The sequence below is a fragment of the Carcharodon carcharias genome, chromosome 10, assembly GCF_017639515.1.
Source record: "Carcharodon carcharias isolate sCarCar2 chromosome 10, sCarCar2.pri, whole genome shotgun sequence".
NCBI classification, from domain to species: domain Eukaryota; kingdom Metazoa; phylum Chordata; class Chondrichthyes; order Lamniformes; family Lamnidae; genus Carcharodon; species Carcharodon carcharias.
Genome location: NC_054476.1, coordinates 148,739,377 through 148,764,790, shown reverse-complemented (window position 1 = coordinate 148,764,790; position 25,414 = coordinate 148,739,377). Strand labels below are relative to the sequence as shown.

At 44.9% G+C, this 25,414-nt stretch overlaps 1 protein-coding gene across 3 annotated transcripts in view; it reads left to right on the top strand.

Moving 5' to 3' along the window:
* Positions 1 to 24,614, top strand: part of ypel2a (yippee-like 2a) — a 50,668-nt gene extending 26,054 nt beyond the window's left edge. The window contains exons 2-5 of one of the 3 annotated variants that reach the window (XM_041197273.1): positions 5,729 to 5,772; positions 5,960 to 6,019; positions 13,635 to 13,743; positions 24,260 to 24,614. In XM_041197273.1, coding sequence (XP_041053207.1) covers positions 5,729 to 5,772; positions 5,960 to 6,019; positions 13,635 to 13,743; positions 24,260 to 24,295 — 249 coding nt within the window. In that variant the 3' untranslated portion in view covers positions 24,296 to 24,614. Of the gene's footprint in view, positions 1 to 5,728; positions 5,773 to 5,959; positions 6,020 to 13,634; positions 13,744 to 15,948; positions 19,735 to 24,259 lie in introns of those variants that run through there. The other 2 variants (XM_041197274.1, XM_041197275.1) reach the window with 2 other exon arrangements.
* The last annotated feature ends 800 nt before the right edge of the window (positions 24,615 to 25,414 follow it).

Genomic DNA, 25,414 nt, shown 5'->3' with positions numbered 1-25,414 from the left:
TAGGATTTGTAATGCACTGCCCGAGATTGTAGTGGAGGTAGATTTAATCGAGGTCTTCAAAAGGGAATTGGATAATCATCTGAAGAGAAAAGATTTTCAGGGCTATGGGGAAAGGTGGGGGAGTTGCTCTTGCAGAGAGCCAGCATGGGTATGATGACCTCCTCCTATGCTGTGACCATTCTGTGATTCTACTGATGACCACCTACTGCATGGGAAATAGGCAGGTCAGAGGACCTCTCGGTGGCTCTGCTGCTGGGTCTGGTCAAGGTGACCACACAGGCATCCAGGCAGGACCAGCTGAGTTGCTCTTGCAGGGAGCCAGCACAGGCTTGATGGGCTGAATGGCCTCCTCCTGTGCTGCAACCATTCTGCATTTCTATGAGAAATTTCTTCACCCGGAGGGTTGTGAGTCTTTGGCACCCTCTAACCCAGACATCTGTGGATGCTCAGTCATTGAGTATATTCAAGTCAGAGATGGATAGATTGGTAGTTGAAGTAGAAGGTCAAACCATGATCTTATTGAATGGCGGAACCAAGCTCGAGGGGACATATGGCCTATTCTGGCTCTTATTTCTCATGTTTTTCTGTCTCCTTCTCTCGCTCTACAACTTCATAATATTCAGTGAGGGGATTTTCTTGTTTTAAACAGAAGATAATTTTTCAACTGAAGTGTGTGTGTATGGTGGGCGGGCTGGGGTGTGGGAAACGGAATGGGTGTGCCCAGCCTAGGGAAATTAAAGCTAAAGTTTTCAATGGTTACGGTGAGCAGAGCATACACCACGTGCTCACAGCTGACAGCTGGAGTCTGTTTAGAGAGAGCAGCTGCGAGCTGGCTCTGCTCCTGCACTGCAGTGTTCCACTGCACTGCCAGAGAGAGAGAGAGAGAGAAATTGGCACCGAACACAATAGCTTTTAATAGTCCTGGAAAACCAGCCAACATTCTCCCAATGCCACAGCTGAGGCAAGGATGATCCTCCCCACTTTGCAGCTACGCTTCCTGGTCTGAAGCTCCTTTTTTAAATGATGGGTGTTGAAATATCATGTAAATCAGAAGACAAGTTAACAGAATTCTATTAGTAACTAAATAAGCCGGTCCTAGGAACTAGCAATTACATCCACAACAACAACTTGTGTTTATATAGAGCACTTAATCCATCCCAAGGTGCGCCATGGTCAGACAAAACTTGGACTCTGAACCACAGAAATTAGGACAGGTAACCAACATCTTGGGCGAAGAGGTAGGTTTTAAGGAGCAATTTAAAGGAGGAGAACGAGTGAGAGAGGTTTTAGAGAGGGAATCCCAGAGTTTAATGCCCAGGGAGCTGAAGGCTCTGATGGCCACCAGTGGTGGAGTGCGGAAAATCGGGAATGCGCAGGAGGCCAGATTTGGAGGAGCGCAGGTATCCCCGGAAGGTTGTGGGGCTGGAGGAAATTACAGAGGTAGGGAGGGGTGAGGCCATGGAGGGATTTGAAAACAAGGATGAGAATTTTAATTTTATGGTGCAATTTTGGGAAGGGGAGGAGGGGCAGTCTGGGTGGCATGAGGTTGAGAGATCTGGATTATCTGCAATCGAAGGGGTGGGTATAATGACGAAGCAGAAAAGATTTTTTTTAAAAGATTGGCTAGAAATCCTTTGACAAGCGACACCTGCAGAGAAAACAACAGGCAGGTTCTTAACCCACTGACACCCATAGCTTTTTGGTATGAGAGGTTTAGTCTGGGAGCCCTGTGGGACAGGAAGATTTCTTTTATTCTTTCATGGGATGTGGGCATTCCTAATTGCTACAACTGAGTGGCTTGCTAACCATTTCAGAGGGCAGTTAAGGAGTCTAATAATTATGTGTAGGCCAGACCAGGTAAGGATGGCAGATTTCCTTTCTTTTTTTATGACAATAATAGTTTCATGGTCACCATCACTGAGACTAGCTTTCAATTCCAGCTTTTTAAAATTAATTAATTGAATTTAAATTCCACCACTTGCTATAATGGGATTTGAACTCGTGTCCCCAGAGCATCAGCCTGGGCCTCTATATTACAGGTCCAGCGACAGTACCACTCTGCCACCATCTCAAATGCAAGGGGTTTTTCTACCATTGGAACCCCCCAGAGTGAACTGAAGAATAGAGATTAAGAATTCACAGCCTTTGATCACTTCCCTAGGGTATTCAAATGGTTAATTAGTTCTTTGAATGTATGGCAGAGCAACAGGCTATTCGGCCCATCTGTTCTGTGCTGGTGTTTATGCTGCACACGAGCCTCCTCCCACTCAACTACATCATCCCTATCAGCATATCCTTCAATTCCTTTCTCCCTTATGCACATATCCAGCTTCCCCTTAAAGGAATCAAGACTATTTGCCTAAAGTAGCCTATGTGGTAGCAAGTGCCACATGGAGTGCAGTTATCCAATACTTTCCATCCCCCTCCACCTTTAAACAGCTCCTTCTGTAAGAGAAGCTGTTCAAGCATTTCAAAAAAATAGCATCAGTGTCTGTGGCATTCACTGAAATAACAAGCAGGATAGTGGAAAAAGCTGCTGGGTTTAACAAGCCCTCAACCCCTGCTGTAACTAGAGATTGACTGACTGAGCATGGAGAAGGGAGCTTGTTTTTTTTTAAAAGACTTGTGAATGAATCGTGTCAGAATTCTTGAAAATAAAAGTGCAATGTTTGTTTTTCTTTTTAAGGATACAGAACCCCCTTTCTTCAGCAAGTTATTTTCTTCCTCGATATGACTGAGAGTTGAGAGCAGACAGCCACTACAACTGGTGCTGTGAGATTGGGGGGGTGTGGGATCTTATCACTGCCTCACTTCCTTTCCAATGGCTTTTGTTTATCACCGGTTGCCCCCCCTCAACCCACCACACCACATTCCCCCCCACTACCCCCCTCCCCACCAACCATAACGTGGTTGAGTCTCAGAAGGTTATCCTGACTCATTCACCCTTAACCCCCTGTGCTCGCTGCCAGTCTGGTGATTCCTCGATTTTAAAATTCTCATCCTTGTTTTCAAATCCCTCCATGCCCTCGTCCCTCCCCATCTCTGTAACCTCCTGGAGCCCTGCAACCTTCCAAGATGTCTGCACTCCTCTCATTCTAACTTCTTGAGCATCCCCAATTTTAATTGCTCCACCACTGGGGACCGTGCCTTCAGTCGTCTGGGCCCTGAGCTCTGGAATTCTCACCCAAAACCTTTCTGCCTCTCTTTCCCCCTGTAAGGAGCTCCTTAAAACTTGCCTTTATGACCAAGCTTTTGGGCCCCCTGTCCTAAAATGTCCTTCTATGACTTGGTGTCAAAATTTGTCTGATAACTACCCTGTGAAGCATCTGGGATGTTTTACTATGTTAAAGGCGCGAAATAAATTCAAGCTCTTGTTAGGACAGAAGTGAGCACTGTTTTTTAATTCTTTCATGGGATGTGGGCATCGCTGGCTGAGCCAGCATTTATTGCCCATCCCTAATTGCCCTTGGGAATAGGTGGTGGTGAGCCGCCTTCTTGAATCACTGCAGTTCATGTGGTGTAGGTACACCCACAGTGCTGTTAGGGAGGGAGTTCCAGGATTTTGATCCAGTGACAGTGAAGGAACGGCAATATATTTCCAAGTCAGGATGGTGTGTAGCTTGGAGGGGAACTTCCAGGTGGTGGTGTTCCCCTGCATCTGATGCCCTTGTCCTTCTAGGTGGTAGAGGTCGCGGGTTTGGAAAATGCTGACTAAGGAGCCTTGGTGAGTTACTGCAGTGCATCTTGTAGATGGTACACACTGGTGCCACTGTGCGTCAGTGGTGGAGAGAGTGGATGTTTGTGGATGTGGTGCCAATCAAGCAGGCTGCTTTGTCCCGAATCTTACAGTTCATTTCTGCTGTACTTCACTCTGTTCTCTGTACTCAGAAATGACCCATATGTCTTCCAGAAAGAGTCCTCAAGGCATCTCAAAGAATCTTACAGCCAATGAAGTAGTTTTTGATTTGTAGTGAATGTTGTGGCAGGAGGTTGTTATTGGTATTTTAGCTTCTGAGCGTGTGAGGCCCTGTTTTAGCAGGTTGGAGGGAGCTGGGGTTTGCACTGTTAACTGCCCCCTTTCGTCCTCACCACCCCCCCGCCCCCCCCAACCCGAAACTTTTTAGTGAAGAGGTGGATGAGGAATCGAGAGGGTTGCATTACCACTGGATTGTCCTCACCCACTCCCAGTCTGGTGCGCATGGCTTTAGTCTTTGGGTATCACAGAACCATACAGCAGAGAAGGAGACCATTTGGCCCATTGTGCCTGTGCCAGCCCTTTGAAAGAACTATCCAATTAGTCATCCTGCTCCTTCCCCATAACTCTGAAACCTTTCCCCTTCAAGTATTTATCCAATTCCCTTTTGAAAGCTACTATTGAATCTGCTTCCACTGCCCTTTCAGGCATTGCATTCCAGGCGATAGCAAGTTGCTCACGATTGTTTAATCTAATCACTAAACATACATGCTGTAAAAGATATAAACCTTACTTGAAACAATTTAATGTAAAAATTGGTATATAAGTAGTGTGTTGCAATGGTGCAATGGATCTTATCAAGGTACACAGTTGAGAAAATGTTACAAAGCTGCAGCTACAGTGTGCAATGAATTCAGCTTTGTCACAGTCCTAAACGTCCCGCTGTGTTAAGTAGCCCCAGCACCCCCCGTCCAGTCTGAAACTTAGTGCACCTAGTTGCTCTCTCCGCACTGTTTTGATGCATGTGTTGCAGGTTGGTTTAAAGTGAGTGGGATTAAAATGGGGGTTTGTTATCATTCGAGTCGTACAGGAGCAGTATTGGTTTTATTTTTTTGCCTCTCCCTTCGGATAGGGAGTTTTGGTGGAGTGGTTCAGAGGGAAGTGGTGGAGAATCGGGAGTGTGAGGCGGGCTCGATGGATCAGCCGAGCTTTCCCTCCTGTCAATTTTACAGAAAGCCTTGACGAATAAGCACAGGCTTTTGCTGGGGAGTGCATGCAGTGATGCTGCTGGGATCAGAAGGTCTCTCCTTCCCTCTCTAACAGCAGAAGGAAGCAATGTACCTCCAGTGGGGATGGAACTGACTCGCAGCATCCTCTGTCGTGGGGGAGGGGAGGGGAGGGCAGTGAGCTGCCACAAGTGGGCACACGTCAGCCACATACAGTTTGTGCTTCCTGCAAATTGTAAGCTTAGTGCTCAGTTAGCTGGGAGTGTACATAACAGGAGAGCCAACCCTCACCATAATATTGTGCATGTTCCTCATTTCCCAAGCTGTGGCTCAGTGGGTCTCACACTATCCTCTTGAGGCGGCAGGTCCATGGGTTCGGGTCCCACTCCAGAGACCTGAGCCTATAATTCATGCTGACGTTCCTGATGCTGTACTGAGGGAGTACTGCACTGTTGTTTGGGTGAGAGGTTAAACTATGTCCTTGTGAGTCCTATTGGTGGGATGTATAAGATCCCACAGCGCTATTTCGACAAAGAGCCGAAGCGTTCTGCTGGCCAATATTTATCCCGAAAACAAATGATCATGTTGTTTATGGCATGTTGCTGTTGTAAATTGACTTCTCCCTTCAACACCATTAAACCAGTGACTACGATTTAAAAGTGCTTTGTTGGTCATAAAGAGCTTTGGGATGTCCTGAGATTGTGAAAGATGCTGTAAAAATGCACATTCTTCCTTTAATGGTTTAACTCAGTATCCTTTGTGTTTGTGTAAGGTTTGGCATTGATTTATTTTCTGATTTCCTTTTCAGTCCTTTCAAGGGAGCCAAGGTAGAGCTTACCTGTTCAACTCAGTGTGAGTATCACAGGACAAAGCCGGATCAGTTCGCCCCTTTGTTCCTCCCCAGCCCATCCATTTAAAAAAGCCTACTGTTCCCCACCCTCCATTCTCCCTGCCCCACTTCACTAGCCTGTCTCTGAAATATCTGCAAGTTTTTTTTTCCTCCTGCTTATGCTGCTTGTTAACCACTTTTTGTATACAGTGATCACACTTCAAAAAGTACTTCTTTGGCTGCAAAGGTCGTGAAAGGCGCTATAGAAATGTAAGTCCTCTATGACGCTGAAATTGGTCCTGTCACCTTGTACTCTTCCTATGCCTTTTGTTACCCTGGTGTACTAATCAAGACGGATTAATATCTTATCTAGTTCTATACTGTCCCCTCTCCCTTGTACTCTCTCAATCTTTGCTGTGACTCAGGTGGGCAGAGGATTTATTAGAAATCTGAGGGTGGATTATACGCTCCAACCACAACTCCCTGGACGGACCTCCGGCTGAATGCAATAGCCGTGCTAGAGAGGTGTCAGACTCTAGCCCAGTGTTGTCCCTGCCTGGCGTGCATGCTCTTGAGTTCCAGTTACTGGACATTTGACTAGGGCATGAGAGCTCTGGCCAGTGACTTCTTTTCCCATTCAATCCAGGGAACCGAAGCCAATTCTAGCACCTGTACTGCTAGCCCAGGGACTGACGGCGCAGACTGGGGATTAAACCTATAGGTTGAAATGCCATTAGGTTAGAGGAAGTAGAATGGGAGGAGGCTCAAATGGAGAAAGGATCGGATCAGTTGATTGGACTGTTTCTGCGCTGTAAAACCTATGTAACTTGGGCCTTGTTAGTCTGTGTTATTTATACTCATTATCAAGATGTGAGTGTTGCTGACAAGGCCAGCATTTAGCTGCTTTCTTGAACTGCTGCAGCCCATGTATTGTAGGTGTATTGTTAGGGAGGGAGTTCCAGGATTTTGATCCAGTGATAATGAAGAAACACCAATATATTTCTGAGTCAGAATGGTGTTTGACTTGCAGGGGTGAGTGTTCCCATGCATCTGTTGCCCTTGTCCTTCTAGGTGGTAGAGGTTGTTTGGTTTGGAAGGTGCTGCCAAAGGAGCCTTGGTGAGTTGCATCTTGTAGATGGTACACACTGCTGCTACTGTAAAAACATACAAAATAGGAGCGGAAGTAGGCCATTCAGCCCCTCGAGCCTGCTCCACCATCCAATAAGATCATGGCTGATCTGTTTGTGTTTCAAGTTCCACATTCCCATCTACCCCTGATAACTAACCTATGTGTCGGTGGTGGAGGGAATGAATGTTTAAGGTTGTGAATGGGGTGCCAATTGAGAGGGCTGCTTTGTCCTGGATGGTGTTGAGGTTCTTGAGTTGATAGTACCTGGTGGATATGTTTATGTACAGCTGGTTGGTGGGAGGGGGTGGTGGAGCGGGTGGGGGTGCAGCGCTGGGGGGAAATCATTCTTGAATAAAGGCAGCTGCCTCAGAACCAGCTGCCAGTACTTAAAGGAGTGAGCCAGGGATCTTGTAACATTATAACGTCAATCTAAAAGCTTTTTCCATCCACTGTCACCTGTTACAGTTGTTACAGGATAGGAGGGATAGTCAAACAGCTTCCACTTCACCGATCAGGTCAAACTCCTGCTGCAGACCATGTGTGAGATGAGGATTGAGAAAAGATTCTTCTTTGGGTCCACCTGGCCCCTATCATTAACACCCCCCACCTTGTCCCCTATCACTATCCTCCTGTTGCCATCCTGCACTGGCACTAACGGCTCTTAGCTATTTCCTTCCTGCTTAATCACCATCCTTCCAATTTCTGTTAACACTAGCTCTGTGTTGACCACACTGAGTAACATTTAATTCCAGAAGGCAAAGGCCAGGTTTTTGTACAATACTGTGTAGGGTGGTGGTGGGGGTCGGGCAGGGGGCAGGTTGTTGTGTCATTTTGTCCCATTTCTTCTCCCAACATACTGCCTCTTCCAGGGTTACTGTTCCCAGGGGCATTGGACATTCCTTCTTCAGTCTAGTGGCCATTCTTCCTGTGTGAGGCCCAACAGTGTCAGTGGTTAGTAAGCCTAAGCTCCTCTCTCTCTCTTCTCCCCCACCATATACACACCCTCCGACGAAGAGTCATTCGACTCGAAACGTTAACTCTGTTTACAAATGCTGCCGGACCTGCTGAGTATATCCAGCATTTTCCATTTTCATTTCAGATGGTGAAAGTGGAGACAGTGGTGTAGTGATAATGTTGTTGGGCTAGTAATCCAGAGGCCCAGGCTATTGCTCTGGGGACGTGGCCTCAAATCCCACCATGGCAACTGGTGGAACTTAAATTCAATTAATAAAATCTGGAATTGAAAGTTTGGGGAGAATTTTCTGCATGTCGGGCCGGCCGGCCAGGAGCGGGTGTGAGCAGGCACAAAGCTGATCGGCTGCGTGCCGCCATTTTACGTGGGCGGGCCAATTAAGGCCCGCCCAGCGTGACACATGGCCAGTAGCACTCAGCACTTCCTGTGCAAGCGGGAGGAAAGGGAGAATGGGGGCCTAATGCCCGCGAAAGAGCGCAGGAATCTCCCTGAGACACGGAGCTGCCTCAGGGAGATTGAGAACATAATAAAAGTTTTTATATGATAAAGTTAACAATTATTTAGACATGTTCCCTCATGTGGCAGTGTCACATGATCTGGGGCAAGTTTTTATATTCAGGAAAATTGTATAATTTAATTAGTAAAAACTTTAGGAAACATTTTCTCGCTCGTGGATGAAGTTTCCTAAAAAAACACGAAGGCCGCTTGGGTTCTTTGCCTGTCTGCCAACCTTAATGTTGGATGGGCAGCGTATATAACTACTTTAATTGGCCTTAATAGGCCGTTGACAGTTCGGCAGGCGCACAGCCGACTCCAGTATGCGCCCGCTGAACGTAATACCTAAATGACGTCGGGACACACACCTGATGTCACCGCGCATCATTTTACATATCGTGCCAACCCAACGCACACCAAAGTCAAAATTCTGGCCCTAATCTCAGTAATAGTGACCATGAAATTATCATCAATTGCCATAAAAACCCATCTGATTCACTAACGTCCTTTAGGGAAGGAAATCCGCCATCCTTACTTGGACTCACCTACATGTGACTCCAGACCCACAGCAATGTGGTTGACTCTTGACTGCCCTCTGAAATGGCCAAGCAAGCCACTCAGTTCAAAGGCAGTTAGGGATGGGCAACAGATGCTGGCCTTACCAGTGACACCCGCATCCCATGAAATAATTTTTTTAAAGATCCAGCATCTGCAGTATTTTGCTTTCATTACACACCCCTCTGTGCTTCTTTCTCAATTTCTTGCTCTCTTTTTCCTCTATCACTTTTCTTTTTCTTTCCCTCTTTTTCTGTCTCTTTCTTTCTCTATCCCTCTCTCTCTCTCTCTCTTCCCCCCTCCTCCCACACACACAAAAGCGTTGCCAGGGAGTGATCAGAGCAGGAACCCGAGCTGACCCTCAATTCTTTTCTAGGACTGTAGAGAGGGCTTTAAACTAAATAGAGAAGGGAAAGGTTCTGGAGAGGGGATACATAGGCTTACAAAGCAAAAGGATATGGCAGCATTGCAGGGCGACTACTAAGCTAATGATACCCAGAGTATGACAGGAAGGGACAGAGTGTACAAACATTAAAAAAAACAGCAAATAGGGTCAAAGTGGGAAAAAATGGTAGAAAGGCAAAATTAATGGCTCTTTACATAAATGCACCTAGTATTTGGAACAAAATAAATGAATTAATGGCACAAATAGAGGTTAATGGATACGATCTTATAGCCATTACGGAGACATGGGCCAGGACTTTCCCCTTGGTGATTTGGGGGCAGGGCCCACTCGCCGAGGGGAAAATGCCGCGGGATGACGTCGGGAGGAACCCCCAACGTCATCCCGGTCCCTTTAAATTTTTAGGAAGGTGGGTGGACAGTGAAACCAGCTGTCCGCCCGCCGATCTGTCAATGGCCAATTGAGGCCATTGACAGGCTCATTAAGATAATTAAAGACCTCCGTCCAAGCTTAAGGCTGGTGGGCAGGCCAGGAGCCCCAGCGGGCTTCTGATAATACATGAAACCTCATCCACTGGCGGGATGAAGTTTCATGTCCATTTTTTAAAAATTTAATAAACTTTATGTGTTTCTTATTAACATGTCCCATCTCGTGTGACATTGTCACATTTTTAATATTTCTCTATTTTTTGATTTTTCTTACCTGTCAGTAATCTGCCTGAGACAGCACTTTGCCTCAGGGAGCTGTGCACGTGAAAGAGCGCACTTTGACAGATGGGGAATCATCCCCCCCCCCCCCCACCCCCCGTACAGGAAGCACATTGAGCTTCCTGTCGGGAAGACTGCTGGGCGGGCCTTAATTGGCCAGCCCACTCAAAATGGTGGCGGGCCCTGTTTCAGTGATGGGGGTTGGCTGTACGCCCGCCGCCGAGCTGGTGGGGCCCGCCCGCCATCCAATGGCAAGATTCTGCCCATGGTTACAAGGAGATCAAAACTAGGAATGAAAGGACAGGCAGGAAGGATAGGTGGTGGGGTAGCTTTGTTAATATGAGATGGAATAAGTCCAACAGCAAGAAATGATCTTGGATCGGAAAATGTAGAATCCATATGGGTGAAGATAAGAAATAACAAGGGGAAGAAGACACTGGTGGGAGTAGTGTATAGGTCTCCTAACAATAGCAATACTGTAGGACAGGGAATAAATCGGGAGATAATGAGGGCATGTAAAAAAGGCAGTACATTAATCATGGGTGACTTTGATCTTCATGTAGATTGGGAAAATCAAATTGGCAGAGGTAGCCATGGGCAAGAATTCATAGAATGTATTCGGGACAGTTTCCTAGAACAATATGTTGTGGCTCCAACCAGGAATCAGGCTATTTTGGACCTGGTAATGTGTAATGAGGCAGATTTAATAAATGATCTCAGAGTAAAAGATCCCCTAGGAAACAGTAACCATAAAATGGTAGAATTTAGCATTCAGTTTGAGAATGAGAAACTTGGGTTGGAAGCAACTGTGCTAAGCTTAAATAAGGGTAATTACAAAGGAATATGAAGGCAGAGTTGGCTGGAGTAGACTGGGAAAGGAGTTTAGCAGAGAAGAATGTTGATGAACAATGGTAGACATTTAAGAAAATAGCTCATGACTCAGAACAAAGATATATCCCAGTGAGAAAGAAGGATTCTAGGAAGGGGTTAAACCAACCATGGTTAACCAAGGAAGTTAAGGAAAATATCAAATTGAAAGAAAAAAAAACATACAATGTGGCAAAGATTCGTTGTAAGCCAGAGGATTGGGAAAGTTTTAAAAACCAACAAAAGATGACCAAAAAATAATAAAGAGGGAGAAAATAAACTTTGGGGGTAAACTAGCAAGTAATATAAAAATGGACAGTAAGAGCTTCTTTAAATATATAAAGGAAGAGAGAGGCCAAAGTGAACATAAGCCCCTTAGAGAATGAGGCTGGGGAAATAATAATGGGGTACCAGGAAATGGTAGAGGAGCTGAATAAATACTTTGCATCAGTCTTCATGGTAGAAGACGCTAGTAGCATTCCAAAAATACTAAATAATCAAGGGCCAAAATTTGGGTGGGGGATGGGGAGGGGGTGGGAGTGAAGGAAATAAATGCAATAACTATCACTAAAAAAAAAGTACTAGGGAAACGAATGGGGCTAAAGGCCGATAGGTCCCCTGGACCAGATGGGTTGCATCCTAGGATATTAAAGGAATAGTATAGTGGATGCACTCGTAATCTTCTAAGAATCCTTAGATTCTGAAAAAATCCCAGAGGATTGGAAAACATTCAAAAAGGGAGGGAGACAAAAAGCAGGTAACTATAGGCCAGTTAGCATAACATCCATCATTGGGAAAATGTTAGAGTCTATTATAAAGGATGTAACAGCAGAGCATTTAGAAATGCATAATATAATCAAGCAGAGTCAGCATGGCTTCATGAAAGGGAAATCATGCCTGACAAATTTATTAGAATTCTTCGAGGAGGCAACAAGCAGGATAGATAAAGGGGAACCAATCGATGTAATATATGTGGATTTTTAGAAAGGCATTCGATAAGGTACCGCACATAAGGCTACTTAATAAGATGAGAGCCCATGGTGTTGGGGTAGTATATTAGCATGGATAGAGGTACAGTTCTGTTGAAGGGTCATGAGGACTCGAAATGTCAACTTTGTTCTTCTCCACCAATGCTGCCAGACCTGCTGAGTTTTTCCAGGTAATTCTGTTTTTGTAATAGAAGTTGGGATAAGGGGACATTTTCAAGATGGCAACCTGTAACTAGTGGAGTGTCACAGGAATCCGTGCTGGGGCCACAGTTATTTACAATATATGTTAATGACTTGGATGAGGGAAGTAAAGGTACTATCGCCAAGTTTGTGAATGATACAAAAATAAGTGGGAAGTCAAGTGGTAAGGATGACACAAAGAGTCTACAGAGGGATACAGACAGGTTAAGTGAGTGGCCAAAAACTTGGCAGATGGAATATAATGTGGGAAAATGTGAGGTTATGCACTTTGGCAGGAAGAATAGAGGAGCTGAATATTATTTAAGTGGAGAAAGACTGCAGAAAGCTGCAGCACAGAGGGATTTGTGGGTCCTTGTGCATGAATCCCAAAAAGCTAACATAGAAGTTCATCGGATAATAAGGAAGGCAAATGGAATGTTGGCCTTAATTTTAAAAGGAATGGAGTATAAAAATAGGGAAGTCTTGCTAAAATTATACAAAGCACTAGTTAGACCACATCTAGAATACTGTGAACAGTTTTGGTCCCCTTATCTAAGGAAAGATATACTGGCATTGGAGGCAGTCCAGAGAAGTTTCACTAGGTTGATCCTGGATATGGAGTGATTTTCTTATGAGGAGAGGTTGAGTAGTTTGGGCCTGTACTCATTGGAGTTTTGAAGAATGAGAGGTGACCCTACTGAAACATATAAGATTCTTAGGGGGCTTGACAGGGTGGATGCTGAGAAGTTGTTTCCCCTTGAAGGAGAGCCTAGAACCAGAGGGCAGAATTTCAGAGTAAGGGGTCGCCCGTTAAAGGAGGAGGAATTTCTTCTCTCAGAGGGTAGTGAATCTGTGGAATTGTTTACCGCAGAGGGCTGTAGAGGCCGGGTTGTTAAGTATATTCAAGGCTGAGATAGACAGATTTTTAATCAGTAAGGGAATCAAGAGTTGTGGGGGAAAGGCAGGAAAGTGGATTTGAAGATTATCAGATCAGCCATGATCTCTGAATGGTGGAGCAGATTCGATGGGCCGATTAGCCTACTTCTGTTCGTATGTCTTATGGCCTTTTCCCCTCTGAGCTCCTGTGTGCCACTCAGCACAGACTAGGGATTGAAGCTGTGAACCCCCTGCTCTGAATGACTCAGCTCCTCACTGCCTCCACCTGCCTGAGGAGCCTAGTTAGAGGTTTCTTCACCTTTATTCATTCACTGTAGGTAGCTCTCTATATGCTGCCTGGTTTACAGAAGTTTAGATTGTGTCTTTTCTCTGACTCCTCCCGTTCTATATTGTCAGAACCATTTTGAGTTTTCCTTTCTTCAGAGTCCATTCCGTGACTGTAACATAGGAACAGGAGTAGATCATTCAACACCCCCGAGGCTATTCCCATAGTTAGTCAGTTCAACAACTTGCATTTATATAGCGCCTTTAACGTTTCCTACATTAATACAGTGACTACACTTCAAAAGCATTCCTTTGACTGTAAAGTGTTTTGGGACGTCCTGAGGTGGCGAAAGGCACTTTGCAAATGCAAGTTCTGTCTTTCTTTTTCATGCTTAAGTTCTGATGTTTTCTCAAATCTCTTTGCAGAGTTAATGTGGGCTGTGGACCAGCGGAGGAGCGGGTTTTACTCACTGGCCTGCATGCAGTGGCTGATATTTACTGTGAAAATTGCAAAACCACACTGGGCTGGAAATACGTAAGTTGGTATCTTGTGTGTATTTACGTGTGTTTGTGTATCTGTATCTCCGCTTGTATATGTGGGTGTCCATGTGTGTATCTGTGTGCATGTTTGTGTTGTGTTTCTCCTTGTGTATATTTCCTCGTACATCTACATCTGTGCATGAGTGTTAACTTTTGTTTGATAACGCCTCAGTGAAGCGCCTTAGGACATTTTATTAAGTTAAATGCACCATATAAATGCAAGTTGTTGTTGTATGCAACCTTAGTATCCCAGGATGAACAATGCACCTCTCCTTCCCCCAACCGCGCACTGCCCCCCCCCCCCCCCACCCACCAACCCTGCAACAGATAAAACTGTATATTTGTGTCTTTTATATATATATATATATATATATATATATGTGGCCTCGTTTATGACAGCCCAGTCTCCCAAGAGGCAGACTTGGTTACATTTGAGTCAGCACAAAATGTTAAGCTGTTCTCGTTCTCAAACAGCAAGTAAACATAGAGATCAGCAGTTATGATCAAACTCAAAATTAACTTTGCATAATGATAAATAACAAATAGACTATATTTCCTCACATCAGTGATTGTCTTGCTTAATTGGAAATAACTCTTCCTCAGCATCCTAAATTCTAATCTTTGGAGTCCAGGCAATAACCTGTCCTAGCAGCTGTTAAAAACCCAATTATTAGTGTTTTTTCCTCTGTGTTTCCCTCTTACACCCTGAGGGGAGAGATTATACCAGACAATCCCTGCTGAGTATCCTGGAATAAGGACTTTCCAACACAGTCGGTGTGAAGTGTTTTATCAATTACTGGGACATGCTAAAGAATTGCTCATTGCTTTCGGGAATTATTTTCAATGCCTCACTGATCAGCATTTCAATTATCTTTTGTCTTTTTTAATGAAATTTGTGTGAATACATTTTTCCTTTAAGATTCCAACCTTAGAAAGGTTACTTTTTTCCCACCTGCCGTCTGTGGGTGGAGGGGGCAATGGTCAAGAAACTTTCCTGATGTTTGACAAGCCCCTATTTACTGCCTGGCTTCAGACCAGCTAACTCAGTACTTGTGTCGTCCGTCCCCCCCACCCCCAACCCCTAAACCAGCCTTTATTTCACCTCTCTTCTATTTTTACTTAGTTCTGTTGAAGGGTCATGCGGACTCGAAACATTAACTGTGTTCCTCTCCGCAGATGCTGCCAGACTTGCTGAGTTTTTCCAGGTATTTTTGTTTTTGTTTTGGATTTCCAGCATCCGCAGTTTTTTGCTTTTATCTTGCCTGTATCTCTCATTGTCCTGTATCTGCTCCATCACTGAGACTGCCCACTTCCACTTCTGAACGACTATTTTAATGCTTTCCTGGCCGGTCTCCCACCTTCTACTCTCTGGAAACTCGAGCTCACGCAAAAGTGTCCTGCCCACACCCTAACTTGCACCAAGTGCCATTCACCCATCACTCTTTTACTCTGACCGTAGAGGGGATCAATAACCAGGGGGCATAGATTTAAGGTAAGGGCAGGAGGTTTAGAGGGGATTTGAGGAAAATTGCTTTCACCCAGAGGGTGGGGGTATCTGGAATTCACTGCCTGAAAGGGTGGTAGAGGCAGAATCCTTACAACATGTAAGAAGTATTTAGACAAACACTTGAAATGCCATAGCATACAAGGCCACGGGCCAAGTGCCGGCAAATGGGATTAGAGTGGATATGGTCTTAATGACTGGCGCAGACACAATGGGCCAAAGGGCCTCTTTCCATGCTGTAAACTCTATGACTCTATGGCTTCCAATCCAGCAGTGCCTTGATTTTAAAAACCCTCCTCCTTATCTTCGAATCCCTCCATGGCCATACCCCTCCCTACCTCTGTAATATCCTCCAGCTCCAGCATTCTCCATGATACCTATGTTCTTCCAACTCCGCCCACTTGTGCACCCTCAATTTTAATTTCTCCGCCATTGGCAGCCACGCTGTTAACTTTTGAATTCCCTCCTTAAAACTCTCCGCCTCTCTATCTCCTCTTATCTCCTGTGATGTTCCTTTAAACCTACCTCTTTGACCAACTTTTTAGCCGCCACTCTCAGTATCTCATGTAGCTCAGTGTCAAATTTTTTGTTTGATAGCACTCCTGTGAAGTGCCTTTGTGCCACTTTAAAGGCACGACATAAATGCAAGTTGCTTTTGTTGTCGCTGTTGAACTCAGTGCTGCTATTTGTCCACAGGAGCACGCCTTCGAGAGCAGTCAGAAATACAAAGAAGGAAAGTACATTATAGAACTTGCTCATATGATTAAGGACAATGGCTGGGAGTGAACAGAAGGTCCTGCTGGAGCTGATTGCTGGGCCCTTGATCCTGGAACAAGAGGAGTAACTGAAGGCTTTGGTTGTACATGTTGTGGGGGAGCCGAGCTGCCCGGCTCCATCTCTCAGCCACCCGCCTCTGCATCTCTCTTCCCTTTTATTATTATCACTATTATCCTCTCTTGTCTTTTTGTTTTGCCTCCTGTGGTCAATCATCTCCTGGCTCTTCCTCTTTGTAGTCATCGTGGCTGAACGACTGCACCAAAGCTCGAGGATAATCAACTTTGCTTTTTCTTAAGTTAACTTGAAAAGCCGTTTTAGTGACATTCGCTTAAGAGTAGCATTGTTTGGGAATGCGGGGAGGTGAAGGGCAAAACTGTGTTTAGTGAAAAGCAGGCGGAGAATTCAAAGTTGAGGCCTTGCTTGGTGGCGGTAGTCGGAGTTTTGATGTGTCCACCTGCCCCGTTCATTCAGCTGGTGAAGGGCCGGACCGACACACCTTCCCCCCCCGAACCCCATTGCCCATTTGCCAGCAGGCTGCCGAGGGTGAAAAGACACTTCACAAGCATGCAAGGCGCTGCAGTAGATACTTGTCCCTTCTCGGAAGAAGGAAATTAGCGCCTTACCACTTTGTCCGCTTTGAGCCAGCATGTATCTGATTCCCAACGCTAATTGATACTCTTGCTGCAACCTGTCGTTGGTGGCCGTGCATTTGATTCATGCGCAGACTTGAACTGGGAGCGGGTAGAATGTGAGAGAGGCTCCCCTCACCCCCTCCCCCGCCACAGCTGGTGGGTCATCTTTTGATGGCCCCTGGCTGTCTCATGGTCACCTCGTTAAAAAAAAAGTCATCCCATACCCCTTTAAGGACCTCACTAATATCGGATGGGCCAGTCCAATTAAAAAGCGGCCAAATAAGCATCCAGTGCCACCGAAGCAAAAGGATGCCTTCCCAATGAAATCAGGATTGTATTATTGGTCTCTACAAGACACTCCACACCATGCAGTGCCCGCTGGTCAGGCAAGGCAACCCCTGGAAGTGGGACTCAACCTCTACTTCCCGTTGCCCTAATCTTAACCTGTCATTTCATCAAACAATGGTGACGTAAGGTTGAAGGATCAGTGTCTGTAACTGGGTCAATTTTTAAAAGACAGTGACGGATCAGCTGATTGCAGCTTAGCTGTGAGAGAGTCTTGGCCACTGCTTCTGTTTGTGCATGAGAGACAGAGAGAGAGTGTGGATGACAAAGGCAGAACTGATGCCTCCTTTGGTACCCACTGGTGCAGGTGGATGAGGCAGCTGAGCTGCTGCAGACCAGTGCAGGAAGAAAGATATAACCTAAGGTCTGTGTAACCAAATATGGCCAAAGCCTCCCACCAAGTGACGGTGGGTGTGCGGACTGGTTGGATTACTCAAAACGTAGAGCATGGCACCCAACCAAAATACTTAAAAACTTCATTTCAAAAGTTGTCAAACAGCAAAGGAGAAAGAATAATTGCATAGGTGGTAGCTGTGTGAATAATATAAGAGGGCACTGGTCCCTTCTGCTGTTTTAGTGGATCTGCCCATTACTCAGTCACTTTCAGCAATAGTTAAAAGTCCCTGGGTATATTGGGAGGAGTGGGTTACATCAGTGTGAGTGAAATACTGTGAAAATTGTCATATACTGTTTAATTTCAACCAGTGTTTGCCTAAATAAAAGGTCAGACCCCGTATAATATATGGCATTCAGTTCTGGGCACTGCGCCTCAGAAAGGCTATATTGACCTTGGAGGAGGTGCAGCACAGATTCATTCGTATGATACCGGGGCTGAAAGAGTTAAATTACGACGAAAGATTACATAGGCTAGAGCTGTATTCCCTCAAACATATAAGATTAAGGAGTGATCTAATTTAAATGTTAAGATGATTAAAGGAGCTGACGGGGGAGATAGAAACTATATTCTCTGGTGAGGGAAATTCAGAACAAGGGAGTAAAACCTTAAAATTGGAGCTAAGCCATTCAAGGATGATGTTAGGAAGGACATCTTCACACAAAGGGTCATGGAAATCTGAAACTCTCTCTGTCAATATCCTGCGAGGGTTAATTGAAAATTTCAGAACTGAGGTCGATAAAATTTATTTTGTAAGGCAGTGGTATTAAGGGTTAAGGAACCTAACTGGGTAGATGGATTTGCAGTACAAATCAGCCATAATTGATTAAAAGAACAAGCTCAAGGAGCTGAATAGCTTCCTGCTGTTCCTGCTTTCCTACATGACATGTAGACAAGACATTACATTTTCCAATGGACCTCATGCCCTATATGCAGCCAGGCTGGGATGGGAGAGAGTTCTGAACCTTGTGATAGAACCTTTCATTTTAACTAAAGTCGGTCAGGTAAATATTGGGGAATAATCCTGCGTCAGCTCAGCATTGTGCCTCCAACCTTTAAGTGACGCGTCCCCACCCCCCACACCCACCACCAGGTAATTGTAATGAATCGGTAGGTTCCTGCCAGCATTACAAAGAGCTCATATGCGAGGTTTGTGGTCAAGTTACACTTCAGCTTTCTTCGCTTCTCCATTTTGTAAATGACATAGCAACTGTGTATAATGCACATCTAGAACGTAAGCAAACGTAGGGCTGGGTAACACTGCTGAAATCCATGGCACTGGCAAGCAGATCTCTGGGCTTTCATATGTCAACAGTACAGCCGGTCAAATGAATCTGTCCAAATATTGACCAAAGCACCTCTCTGTTTACACATTGTTACATGAGCCAGGTAGCAAGTCCAGCTGTAATTGTCAGTTGTGATGTCACTGGACTGTGTATTAATTGGTACCAATACATGATAGAAAGACCTCTCTTTAAGCGTCAGTTTTGTGGATAATCTAAAGTGATCGCCCAGCATGGCCACCCTTCACGTTTGGGGTTTGACATAAAAACATCTCCATCCAAACGCAACTCAGGTTTGGAAGGACACATCCTGCCATCTGGCCGTTCTGCAGGAACTTTTCACTTCTTCCGGTGCTCGATGTGCAACCTTCACAGGGATTCCACTAATATCCCAGTGACAGCACTGCTGCTCAGGGCTCACATGGCACCATTAATAGAGTCGGCCAAAGAGCCTTTTGTTCGCCTTTCAAGGGGAGGGTTGGCATTGAATAAAATCCACAAGCCCAAAGACCAAACATGACAGCGTGGCCAATCAACACAGTTGGTATAGATATTTGTAGGAAGAGAGGAAACCGAACTTTGCATTGCGTGCTAGTGGCTATGTCGTAAATACAGTTGTTGACTTGTTATCATGGCTTGTTTTCTACCATGCATGGAAAAAATAATGTGTCCAAAGCAACACCACAGAACCTCTAGGATGGGTGGCCTGTTGTACATCCAATAAGCCCATTGGTTCAAGCAGCCAATTAGCTTTTGTTTGTTGCAGCCAAAGCTAGCTTATGATTGGATGCCGCTTTGATCTGAAGTATTCTAACCATGGCTCCCATTGGCTACCAGAACCAATTCCCTGACATAGTCACATTGCCTGATGCGATTGGCTAGAGGATGTACATTCTGCTAGATCATCTCCTTAAGTGATAACGTGCTGTCCCCTATTTAAACAACAAATTGGTAATATATACAGAACTTGTCTTATATTGTGTACTCTTGTAAATATTCATATTTAAAAGAATTTTTTATAATATATATATATTCAGCGATGTCTGACCCATATCTTCGACTCAGCACTTTTTTTTCTGCTATGTATTAATTTCATGCTGAAGTATTTTATTTCCATTCTAAGGTGTTTTTGTTCCTTCTCAGTTTGTCAATGGAGGGATGCAACAATTCTTGTGCTTACATTTGTTTTCTGCTGTGTTTAGGCAGGGAATGGTGGGGCCACACTGACCTAAGTTGGCAAATTCTTTATAATAATACTTTACCTTAAGGATTAGTATTGGGTCATTGGTCCTGCCCTTTGCCCAAGGTCAATATTTTTTTTATTCGTTCATGTGATGTGGGCATCCCTGGCTAGGCCAGCATATATTGCCCATCTCTCATTGCTCTCAAGAAGGCGGTGGTGAGCTGCCTTCTTGAACTGCTGCAGTCCATGTGGTGTAGGTACACCCACAGTGCTGTTAGGAAGGGAGTTTCAGGATTTTGACCCAGCGACAGTGGAGGAACAGCGATATATTTCCAAATCAGGATGGTGTATGACTTGGAGGCAGTGGGGTTCCCATGCCCTTGTCCTTCTAGGTGGTAAAGGTCACAGGTTTGAAATAGTCACAATTACCTATTCTTGCTGTTGCCAATTTTGAGTAATTTGCAAAAGAAGCAACAGTGACATGAGGAAAGGCTTTTTTAACACAGTGAGTGGTTAGCATCTGGAATGTGGTGGAGGCAGATTCAGTTGTGGCTTTCAAAAGCAATTGGATCATAATCCGAAGAGGAAAGCTTTGCATGGCTACGGGGAAAAGGTAGGGGAGTGGCACAGGGTGAGTTGAGTAGCTCTTGCAGAGAGCCAGCACAGACACAATGGGCCAAATTATCTCCTCTTGTGCTGTAACCATTCTATGATTCATTTTATGATTGCGTTTCTCACACGAGCCAGTCCAACTCCAGGAGCTGGGCAAAGGAGTCTTGCGATCTGGTTTCATCCATCACTTATTGCTTTGAGCTCACAGCCAGTGTGAAGGGTAGGATCCAGATACAGGTAGGTTGAAATCCCCATCCTCTCTCCTCCATGAGTCTCTGTTGCCATGGAGACAGCCTCACCGGCTTTGGCTGTCCTCCATGATCTGCTGTCGTGGCCATACTTCACATGAGCCATTTAACAGCCGGGCGGATATGTCCTTATGCACTGCCGACACGTACTAATTGAGCAGGAGTCGCAGAGAGTGAGTGATGAGGACAGATACCCCTGACTGCCTTTTATTTTTCATCCAAACTTGTCCTTCAATGAGGCCAGTGCAGTTTGTTAGGCTCGGGTCAGAACAGAGCAAGGCGACTGAACGTGGGACCTGCCTGGCGTTTAATTGTATTCTTCACTGAAATCTACTTTCAAAGGCGCATTATCTTTAAGCTGCTAACACCTGATACAAATAAAGTCCATTCAGGATTATTGAATGTTGCAGTGAGCTCGTCGTGACCCTTTATTCAACGGCACATTACTTGAACAGTTCAAATGACCTTGAGCTGTGCAGTCAAGAGGAATATAAATAGGTGGGACCTCTAGTTGTAGCGCAGGCCCGGTTCCTAATCTGCAAAACCTTTCTGCAAAGGATCCAAATGCTGTGACCCATTTGTCTTGCCCCAGGTTTAGAATCATACAGCACAGAAGGAGGCCATTCAGCCCATAGTGCCTGTGCGGATGCTTAGAGCAATCCAGTTGTCACACTACCCCTGCTCTTGCCCCATAGTCCTTCATGTTTCTCCTTTTTAAGTCTTTTTCCAATTCCCCTTTGAAATGTATTATTGAATCTGTTTCACCCAGTATTCCGGGTAATAGCAACTCGCTGTGTGGAAAAAAATAATCTCCACTCTGCGTCTTTTGCCATTTATCTTGAATCTATGTCCTGTATTAACTGACATGCTTGCGAGTGAAAACAGAGTAAGTAAGGAGATAATATCAAAAACACATAATTTTTAATTCAATCTCCCCTTAACCTCTTCTTTAAAGAGAATAATCTCAGTTTCTGCATAACTGAAGCCTCTCATCCTGGCACCTTTCTGGTAAGTTTCTGCACATCGACTGTAGCGTATGAAAGATTGCATTGTGCATTTTGTCCACTTGAGGCTACCATACACACATGTACCCATAGACAGAATCTTCTAAAAAGGATCCATGTTTAACAGCTGCTGTAGTTCTAATTCTAAATGTCCCTGGCTGAATATATAACTGTTTCTGCCCCAAAAACGTCACATCTTCCAAACAGTCTTTATTTTTGATAGATTGGTGATGAAGCTGTGGTTTTTTCCAGAACGAGAAAACAGCAAAAACTGTGAAATAATACTGGTGCAAACTGGTCTTGTATACCTTAAAATGGAACACCTGTAAAAATTGGGAAATAAGAGTACTGGTCCGAACTGTTTTTTTTCCTTCTGGGTTGGGAACTGGATAGTGCAGTGGGTTCCACTTCCTCCTCTGGAAAATTCATTCATAAGCAGCCCATGCTGAGGTAATAGGTCTTTCAGCTGTGGCTATAAGGATCATACATGAAATGCATGTGGTGCATTTACCAACTGAGTCAAGTTTAAACAATGGTCTGTTTCTTTAGGAGGTGTGGAGTGAGTGGTGAAGGAGGCTTATATTAAACATCACTCAAAAAGAAAATCATTGTTGCACCTCTTCCACCTCCGCAACCCCCCCGCCCCCAATCAATCTGTGTTCCTGTCTTTCTTTGTGTCTTGAGTTATTTTGTAATGATGGATCAACAACAAGTGACTTCCCATTCAGAAGTTTCTGTAGTGCAGGAATCTGATTCATTTTTCCATTTTTGTCTTGTTTTTGTATGTTGTGTTCTGTTCTGTGAACTGTTCCAGTGAGATTCACACAGGGTGATGCATTTCAAGGTGTGGTGTCTGCAGGGCTCTGGTTTGTCGCCAAGTGCTGACTTCAACCTACTCAAACAGCACAGGAAGATCCCATACAGGAACAGGAAGCTGGCTTAAGCGAAATGGACATCCAAAAGGTGTCTCCTTCCCCACCCTTCCTGGAACTATTTTCCACCAACACTTCACCTTCCTGCCTCCAAAAACCATAAAGCCCTCTTGTGTTATTTGACCCTCGTCCAACCTCTCACAGCTAATTGCTTTATATTGAAGGCTGGGAGCACCAGTAGCATTTTTCCTGGTTTGTCAGAGAGCGAGTTCCCTATCCCAGCATTGCCACTGGAGAAGAGCACCACATTCGAGGGAGGAGGTGGGGATAATGACAGATTAGTCACCCTAGGCCAATTTGGTGAACCTCTCAATGCAGTGCAGGGCTGGCAGAGTCCTTGGAAACAGGTTGTCCACCAGCTTACTGATCCACTGGTCATAGAATCCAATAGCACAGAAGGAGGCCATTTGGCCTATTGGGCTTGTGTTGGCTCTTCGAAAGAGCAATCCAATTAGTTCCACTCCCCATCCCACATTCTTGTCCCATAACCTTGCAAATTTCTCCTTTTCGAGTATTTATCTAGTTCCCTTTTGAAAGTTCCTCTTGAATCTGCTTCTTGCATCTGATCAGACCGCATTCCGGATCACAGCAACCAAAAGAAAGTCTCCTCAACACATCCAGTTCTTTTGGCAATCATTTTAAATATGTGTCACCCCAACAATGCTGCTGGCCCTGACCCTTGCTGGGTGCCATTCTGCCGGTGTGAGCAGCCTTGCAGTACTTTACCCTGGCTGCTAGTCTTCATGTGAGTAGTGAGGGAGTGAGACTGTTTTACCATGGGGTGCATCACACCAGATTCAACCTTCACTCAAAATCTCCACACTCTGTAGCAGAACTTGTTGATCAGTGATGGAGATCAGAAACCCTGGTTGATTTCTTTCCCTTTCATAAACCCAGGACCTGAGGCAATTGTGAGAAACCTTTCAACAGCCAGCGTAAGATAGGTTAGTCAATCTTGAAGGCCAGGGATTGAGGGACTGCACTTTAATTTCCTTTTTCAAAAGTGAGTAGTTGTTGGGGGGGCTAAAAAAAAAATTAAATCATGAGAACATGTTGCATGGACTAGACTTGTATCCCTTGACTATAGGGGATTTAAGGGTGACCTGACTGAGGTGTTTAAGATGATTAAAAGATTTGACAGATAGAAATTATTTCCTATGGTGGGGAAGTCCAAAATCAGGCAACATAAACTTAAAATTAGAGCTAGGCTGTTCAGGGATGATGTCAGAAAGCAGTTCTTCACACAAAGGCTAGTGGAAATCCATGTCTCCTTCAAAAAGCTGTTGAGGCCGGGAGTCAATTGAAAGTTTCCAAATTGAGACAGATTTTTGTTGGGGAAGAGGTACTGAGAGTTACAAAAGGTGGGTAGATGGAGCTAAGATATGAATCAGCCATGATCTAATTAATAAGTAGAACAGGCTCAAGAGGCTGAATGGCCTCCTCCCATTCCTTTGTAGGATTCACTAATCTATTCTTTTCGTTGTGTTACGATTTGAGGTGTAATTCAGATTATTAATAAATGCTTTCTACCAAAACAGTTGAGTTACTCCAGTGATAAACTTACCATTTCTCTTTCATCTGTTCTCCACCTCTCCAGATCCCCACAGAACATGCTGGGACAGTTCAGTTCTGACCAGTGCCCTGGTTTGTCTGGCACAGGAGGAGGTCCCGTACCTCAGAATGTTTCACCTGGGAGAAATAGGAGGTCCCAGTGTGCCAGAGGTCGATGGGTGGGCAGCAGCCGATGAACACTGCCCGTGCCTCACCTCTTAGTGGCAGAATATCCCCTCCTGGTTACTCCCTCTGTTTGGGTAGGGCTGCACCAGAATCGCCTTGAAGCCTCCAACACCTTCACCATGTGTGTTTGTATATAGTCAGTATTCCGAGGACGGGCATTTGTAAAGTGTTGTTTGTGCTTAACTGTCCCAAATAAAGATTTTTTTTTTGAGATATTTGGAAGCCTCCAGCTTTTGCTATTAAACAGGATGAAATAATCGTGCACTTTACCCACAAGTAGGAAAGATTTCTTTTTAAAGATATGGTCTCTCCTTCCATGCCACCCATAACCCACAATCTAGCATTCCAGAAAACCTTTGATAAAGTTTTACATGAAAGGCTGCTGAGAGGTTATAGGTAAAGAATTGGCTTAAAGCACTGGATCTTCATTAGGGGAGTGGTAGCAGGTTGGGGTGATGTACAGAATGGAGAGTCACAGCGACTCGTGGTAGGGGTGATGCACAAGGTGGAGTTGTAGATGAATCTCAGGCATAGGTGGTCCTCTGAAAACTAGTAAAGAGAAAATGTGCTCAACAACAGCTGCTGAAGCTCCACAACCCAAGTGGTGGATCTACCATTCAGTGGTGTGTCTGCCCATCGCATTGGTCAGGATGCTGAAAATTCAGTCACGCTTTGCAGTGACTCATGTTGTGCAAATGTCACTGATCAGGAGATCCTGATACTTGGTATCTACCAGTGAAGGCCCAGACCTATGCTTGTGGCTTTCTAATGAGAGACCAGTGACTACTCTCCTAGAGAACACTTCTCTTTATGGTTGTGTTGCCTCAAAACTGAAATGCCTGGTGATGGCAAATCAAAACCAGGCCACCCCTCCCCCATGACATGGTGATGGGTTTCTCCATGTGTCAAGACACCCAATTCATCAAAGAAAATGCTTGGTAGCCCAGCTCAAGCCTCACACAGGCAACTGTAAGGATTTAATAGTCGCATTTTCCCAGGGAGCCTCTTGCACCAG